The sequence below is a fragment of the Zootoca vivipara genome, chromosome 8 (genome assembly GCF_963506605.1).
Source record: "Zootoca vivipara chromosome 8, rZooViv1.1, whole genome shotgun sequence".
Classification (NCBI taxonomy): Eukaryota; Metazoa; Chordata; class Lepidosauria; order Squamata; family Lacertidae; genus Zootoca; species Zootoca vivipara.
The window spans coordinates 34,934,652-34,942,169 of NC_083283.1; the positions used below are offsets into that span (position 1 = coordinate 34,934,652).

At 42.2% G+C, this 7,518-nt stretch overlaps 1 protein-coding gene across 1 annotated transcript; it reads left to right on the forward strand.

The window, feature by feature from the left end:
• The first annotated feature begins 6 nt into the window (after positions 1-6).
• On the forward strand, positions 7-7,263 carry RNF4 (ring finger protein 4). The gene is made up of 2 exons (XM_035126249.2): positions 7-162; positions 3,172-7,263. Exon 2 carries the CDS (start codon positions 3,218-3,220, stop codon positions 4,058-4,060), a length of 843 nt encoding a protein of 280 aa, XP_034982140.1. The 5' UTR covers positions 7-162; positions 3,172-3,217; the 3' UTR covers positions 4,061-7,263.
• Positions 7,264-7,518: the final 255 nt, after the last annotated feature.

Below are 7,518 nucleotides of genomic sequence, written 5' to 3' on the forward strand. Positions count from 1 at the left end.
GGGGTGGAGTGGAGGAGGAGGAAGTGACGTTTTAACGTTCTGAGCGGTCGGGTGTAGAGCTGTGTGGGAGCCTCGGAGAGGAAGGTGCGCGCGAGTCTTCGGAGGGAGGCTGCTCGAGAAAGTGTTGCCGTGTGGATTTCTGCAGCGTCGTACATTTCTGTGGTGGGTTTAAAACAGGATTTGTTCCCCTTTTGGGGCCTCTGGGTAGCAGGAGCGGCCGCTAGAGGTTGTTCTGAGGTAGTTTCGTCCCGTACAGAGGAGGGTCGGGGAAGCGTTTCTCGGAAGACTGCCATTATACGCCGGATGTTCGTGACTGGTAGGCCCTGGCTGTCGTCTTCAGAAAGGCCGCTCCTCGGCAGGGCCTTTCCCTTCAGTGGGGCTGCTTTGAAGGCTAAGGGTTCCGTGGGGCTGGGGCGGGAAGGAGGCAATTCCTCAAAATCGAAACTGCAACGAATGTATTTGGGTGTGGTTCGAGCTCTGCGCAAGGGGACAGCGATGGGAGGCTTTTTGGAATCATGGTGGTCTAGCCAGGGAACAGGAAGTGCGCACAATCTCGTTCTTTGGCGGACCTGAGGGCTGTTCTCGGGCAACATTCGCCGCTCTGAGGAGCCCCAGCCTCTCCCCTCCTCCCCACCCCGCGACCTTCGAACTGTGAACGGAGACGGCCCTGGAAGGTTTGTGCCAACAATTCACATCTCCCCAGCTCAAAGGTTGGAAGCAGGCCTCTGGCTAGTTGCTGACCAAGCCAAACATCGGAGTTGCCAGCCTCTTTGTCAGTACCTCATCCCGACAAAGAAGTGCGGTGCTCCCCCCACCACCACCCGGCTTCCTCTGCCCTGGGTTCAGCTGCCAAACCAGCCTCTAGCCTTTCTCCTAGCTTTGGAGCTGGGAAAGTGGCAGCAAGTGCCTGGTGGTCTAGTCCATGGGTAGGCAAACTAAATCCGGCCCGCGGGCAGTCCGAGAATCAACATGTTTTTACATGATTAAATGTGTCCTTTTATTTAAAATGCATCTCTGGGTTATTTGTGGGGCATAGGAATTCGTTCATTATTATTTTTCAAAGTATGGTCCGCCCCCCCCCCCACAAGGTCTGAGGGACAGTGGACCAGTCCCTGGCTGAAAAAGGTTGCTGACCCCTGTATCTAGTCGCTGTTATGGAGATAAGACATTTATCATCTTAAATATGAGATTGTATGTAACCCTTTTCAGTATAGCCCACCCAAAGTGGCACACAACAGGCTTGACTCAATAGATGTCCACTGTGTTATGTACCAAATGGTACCAAAAATCCTCGGGTGAAGTTTCCTTGCAGATAATCTGGTTTTATTGCATTCCTGGAGGTTACGTGGCTAATATATTTAATAGACAGATGTTGAACTTCTCGTCTTTCTGATGAGCTCTATCCAGTGTGTTATAACACTCAGGTGTATAAACTAATCACCAAATGGCACCATAAACTTGGATTATGGTCACCACAGAATGTCTAGGTGCCATTTTTCCCCAGGGGAGTTTACTATTATTATTAATTTCATTTATGTACTGCTTTATATTTTACAGAAAAATCTCAAAGCTGTTTACAACACATTAAAACCTCAAGTAAAAATCTAGAACAAATTCAAGCTTCAAGGAAAATATTTCAGATCCTTCTCTTAAGTGACATTTGGCTTTCCCCATATTTATTTATCTACTTAATTTATAGCTGCCCGGGAGCAGAAGTACTCTAGCAAGTCAGTGAGATGTAGTGATTAGAGATCAGGGTTAAAATCCCCACTCAGTCATGAAGTGCACTGGGTGACTTTGGAGTCAGTCACAGCCTCTTAACCTACCTCACAAGCTTATTAACTGGGGAGGGGGTGAAGCATGTACTCTTTGGAGAAAAAGGTGGCATATAAATGCAGTGAATAAGCTCTTCTGCTTAGCTGCTAAAGAAAGCCGGAGAGGCCAGCCAAATGGAGATGTCTGTTGCCAACATGGCAACAAATGGACTTATGCTTTAAGTCCCTTTCCTATTTCCCCTAAAATATAAATCCTGTTTTTTACTGCTGGCACAACCTGGATCAACATCTTAGTGGAGCTATCCACTATGACCCTAACATCTCTGTTCTTGGTCAGCCACTGTCAACTCAAACCTCAGTGGCATATACACAGTGTTAGGGTGTTTTACCCCAACATGCATCACTTTACCCTTGTTTCGATTGCAAACCACGTTACTGGAAATCTCAACTTTGTTACAAGGTGGCGCCCCTGAGTAGCAGAAAGCCAGGCTGGGCAAAATGGTTGGTTCCAAAAAGGTTATAGCATGTAGACCTTTATGCTGGGCATACTCTGAGCTTGGAAAATGTCGACAACTTGTGCAACTAATTTCTGTGCTACATTGCCATCTTTTGGCTTTATGTTTAAACTCTTTGTACATTTTTCTGTTATGGATCAGTAGCCATTGCTCATGCCTGGGCTTTTGCAAGTCTAGACCTATTAATATCAACAGCCTAGTTTGGAATTTTCAGGGAACCTTTCCTTTAAACATGCCCTCTGATAAACTAAACACAATCTTGTCTCTAAGGATGAGTTCTTGGCCAGTTCAAAATGCAGTCTCTTGCTTCTTGTCTTAACTCTTTTAGAATATTCCTTATCCCTCATCAAGGTTGAGCTGCTAAGATTGATACCTCTCAAAATCAGAATGTTTTCTTGATTCAATATTTCAATGCTTTTAAGGCATTTGCAAGGGTTTGATTTGTAGTATCTGCATAGATATTATTTATTTTCCATTGCCCTATTGCTAATAATAGATTGTAGGCAATTTTAATTCCTTCATGCTGAGGCCTTGGTGATCGTTGGGTAGACTTGATGCTTATTTGTGCATTGAAAGGGGATGCATACTGACTTGGTTCAGTTCTCAATCTGATCTTTGAGCCAGGAATTGGAGCAGAGACACCAAGAACCACCAACCTCCATTCCAGCTGCAGCACAGCCCAGTTGACTAAGGGAGAGTTGAACAATGTGATAAAATCATACTCTAGAGGAACAGAGCATTTGGTTTTTTTAAAAAATACATTCACATACCACAATGTGGGTGGGTACAGTCTTGTGTTTTGTGGCTAGTCACTTTGAAATATGTATATGGGCAATCTGTGTCATGTATCAGGATTTATCATGCATTTCTTTTGTTCCTAGAATACTAGTTTAATTGGGAGTTTGGCCTCTTCTGCCTCTATGTACCATGAGCCCAACTGATGCCAAGCGTTGTGCCAAGCGCAAGAAGAATAAGAAGGGCAGTGGCCTAGGCTTAGCGTGTATCGCTGGTGCCCTGGAGATCAAGCCTGCAGGGTCTGCTGCTTCAACCCCTGCTTCTCCCTCTTCATCCCCATCAACCTCCTTTGTGGCCTCCTTGCAAATGGCTGCTGCTGCAGCAACAGTTTCTAGCACTGGAAATGATCTGGTAGCCACTCCTATGATTTCCAGTGAAAGGATGGGGAAGACCGAGCTGCCCAAAAAGCGCTGTGGAGGGACAATTAATTCTAGACAAACACGCAAGCAAAGTAGAATTGCTGCTTCAGCTGCTGAAGCAGCTTCACAGGCCGCTTCACAGGCAGAGCCAATTGACCTCGAAGAAGGTGCTTGTGAAGAAGTCGTAGACCTTACTTGTGAATCTTCAGAACCAGTAGTCGTTGATCTGACACACAACGATTCTGTTGTGATAGTTGAAGAAAATGTTCGACGAAGAAATCAAGAGTTAAGGCAACAACTGCCTGACAGCTGTGTACTAAGTAGTGACGATGATGACGCAAGAGATAATGATGTGGTGCTGACTGGTACATTGCCCAGAGAATTAGAATTGCTTGATGATGGAATTTCAAATTCACGGCGTTCAGGTACCGTGAGTTGTCCAATTTGCATGGATGGCTACTCTGAAATTGTGCAGAGTGGGCGGCTCATTGTATCAACAAAGTGTGGTCATGTCTTTTGTAGTCAGTGCCTCCGTGATTCGCTTAAAAATGCTAATTCTTGCCCAACTTGTAGGAAGAAGCTTGGTTACAAACAATATCATCCAATTTATATATGAAGCTTTAAATTCTTCTCTGAAGACTCTAACTTGAACTTCTATGGATCCTGCATAAACTTATACCTCTGCAAACAAAGGGTTATAGATCACATATGTGCCCACTTGTGAAGTTGATTTGTGAACTTTTCTAGTTGGCCTTTTTATTGGCCAGTCCTACTCATGGGCTTTGTTTTGCTTTGATACTCGTACCAACGCATTTGCTGAAGAACAGTGTGTGAGAAGCAACTAGTGTTGCTGTGTTACTTTCAAAGAACTTGCCTGAAACGTTTGCAAAATGTATTGACCACTTTGGGGGACAGTGTGAATGCATTTTGTTCAGGACTTTGGAGTCATTATGATCATGATAGTACAAGTAAAAGTGGCAAACGACTTTTGTGCTGTTCACTCTTTAAGAATTGATACCAAATGTTATCTCTTTACCCATGATGAGCCTCCTTTTGTGGAAACTTCAGAATTTCATATGGGACACGACTTTATAATCATACTGCAACACACTTGCAATATCAGATGTGTAAATACTGTATTTGGATGCATTTTTTAAGCAACACAGAAGACAAAGACTATCTGTAAGAAATACTTGGCTGTTACAGCCATACCTATAAGCAAATATTGTATGTGCACACCTTACATCTGGAGAGGGGGAGGAGGTGTGGTTACTTATCTTGGCCCTGTTAGATACTCATGATATAATGCTAAACATCTTTATATCAAACAAAACACAAAAAACCTTAATGATGTACTAATTAGTTAACATTTTAAGAATCTTCTGTTGCGGACATGCTTAATCGTAAGTGATTCAATCTTCAGTGTTTTGAAAACTCTCACATCATGGCCTGCTTGCCATTTGACAGTATTCAGAATGTTGTGCAGCTTTCTCAGATCTGGTGCCCACCAAATGTTTTGGACTGCAACTCCCATCATCCCCAGTTAGCACAGTTGTTCTGGCTGGGACTGATGAAAGTAGTAGTAGTCTGAAGCATCTGAAGGGCACTAGGTAGGGGACAGCTCATGCTATATGGAATTTAGTTACTTTACTAAGTTCAGAACTAAGCATTTTCTGATGACTTTCTATTTTCATGTGTAAAGCTGTGGCATATTAGGTTCATGGGATTTCTGTATCACTGATAAGTTTCTCATATTCGTTACAGTGCAGCTTGGAGTCTGTCCGCAAGTCCATTTTCTGAGCTTCAGATTATTTCTTCTGTAAGGGAAGCACTGGAAATTGCCCCACCCCAAAACAACAACATGAACCCAGTACCTCCATCAGCAGGGAGAAAAGAGCTGTGCAAGCTGCACAAACACAGGCTCTGTCAGGAACATACTGAAAAAACAGGAACGATGGGTCCTTACCTACACTAATATGCAATAAGTCAATTAAAGTATACAAAATGTAATAGTATAAGATCAGAAGTGTACAAATATTAGCAAGCATTTAAAATAGAATATTTGCTCATTGTTGGAGCTGTAGAGAAAATTTTAGATGCCTTCTAACCTCCTGGGTTATGATAGAAAAGCTAAGTTCATGTTAAGAAGTTTAAATATGCAGAAAATTGTACAGTTAAAGGGTCACGATTTTTAGCTTTCACTGATATAGGTATCCTTCAGAGGTGCTGGCCTCATCATAGGTGCTTTAGGCATTTGACTCAGGGCTGCATCTAAATGACCAAACCATGTGATTATGCTACCAGTGTAGCTGAGCACTTTAGATGCAGCATGTGTTGCTTTCAGATTGCAGCTCCTGCACCACTGAGAATTTTTAAGGCCACAATAATTGTATAATGGAGTTTGAGAAATGTTTCATCTTTTACCAGCTTAGCAAAATATCTCTCACATATTGGGGATGCTTTGGTTCTTCATAATTTATAAAAAGTTCAAGTTTGCAATCTTCTAGTAACTGGTAAAAGCCATTTCAGCAGGCATCTGGAAATGTATCAATTCAAACATCAGCCATTAAATCTTAATACTGTACACTCTAAAGTCCATGGCAAAATAGGTATCCATCTTGTCAGAGGCAAGACAGGAATTTTGAGGAAGTAATGATGCAGTTTTACAGAGAGTTACTTGTAAGTTCCATTGAGTGGAACTGAATGGAAGCCTGAATGAGGCTTATTTTTCATCTAATGTGTTGGATTACATCAGGAGTTATAAATTATTTAATAAACCTATTTCCCTAGTCTTAAGAGGGTGTGCAGTTATATTCATGCTTTAGTAGTATATTGTTTCATATGGTATACCTCTACCTGAATATTTGATTAACAAAAAAGGGTGCTAAGTTTGAATGTTCTAGCTACAGAGTACACAGTTCTCAGCACTAACTTTAAATTTAGCACACTGTAGGTCCACCTGGTTCTGGCTTTAAACTATAGTTTAATGTTACCTGAATAAGCCTTGGGCTCATCAATTGCTCCTTCCCCTTGTCTGTGTGACAGTGAGGAAGCTTTCACTTTCATTTTTAATTAGCAACAGTTCAGCATTATGTCCAAACATAGAAAAGTGTTTAGTCTTCACTGTACGGTGGAACCTCAGTTGTTGAAAGTAATTTGTTCTGGAAGACCGTTTGACTTCCAAAATGTTCAACAGCCAAGGTGCAATTGCCGGTTGGCAAAATCCATTGAAAAAATGTGGAAACCCGCCTCTGAAGCTATTCAGCTTCCGAGGCGCGTTAGAAAACAGAAGCATTTACTTCTGGGTTGTCGGCGTTTGAAAGGCAAAACGTTCAACTTCCAAAGTGTTTGACAACCAAGGTTCCACTGTACTATACTAAAACAACCCAAGTTCCACCACAAAGTTGAATTGTTTCATTAATCCATAGTTGAGATTACCCAGAGTTTAGTGTTTGGACATAAATCACTGTGGTTGATTTATAATTGAACTGACATCTTCTATTACCCTCTTCACTGAAAGAGTGGGGAAGGGAGCACAAAAGCCTGAGGCATGTGCATGTAACACTGAATCATAGTTCAGTGTTGTGTCTGAACAAGGCCATTCTGTCTGCATTGTCAAAAACCATTTTGGTTTCAGGGCAAGTGATACTGGCTGAAGATGCATGGATTTAAGAACGAATATTCAATTCTCTGTTGCCTCTCTTTTTCCATTTGTAAATTTGTATATTTTTTCTTATTTAAATGTATTCCTGTGTGTATATCAGCTTTGCTTTTTGGAATCTTAATTTGGCAAATAAAATCTAGGCAAATAAATTTTAACTGCAGTTGAAAATAAAGGTTTTTCTCTTCGAAATTGGCAGGGGGAGAAACTTGGATGTTTAAAGGCAGGCATAGGCAACCTTGGCTCTCCAGATGTTTTGGAACTACAACTCCCATAATCCCTGACCACTGCCCCTGTTAGCTAGGGATCATGGGAGTTGTAGTTCCAAAACAGATGGAGAGCCAAGGTTGTCTATGCCTGTTTAAAGGTATAGCTGTTGAACACAAGCACAGCTTGCCTCTTACTTTGCACAA

Coding starts and splice junctions, on each gene's coding strand:
- RNF4 (XM_035126249.2), top strand. CDS start 3,218: ATGAGCCCAACTGATGCCAAGCGTTGTGCCAAGCGCAAGAAGAATAAG.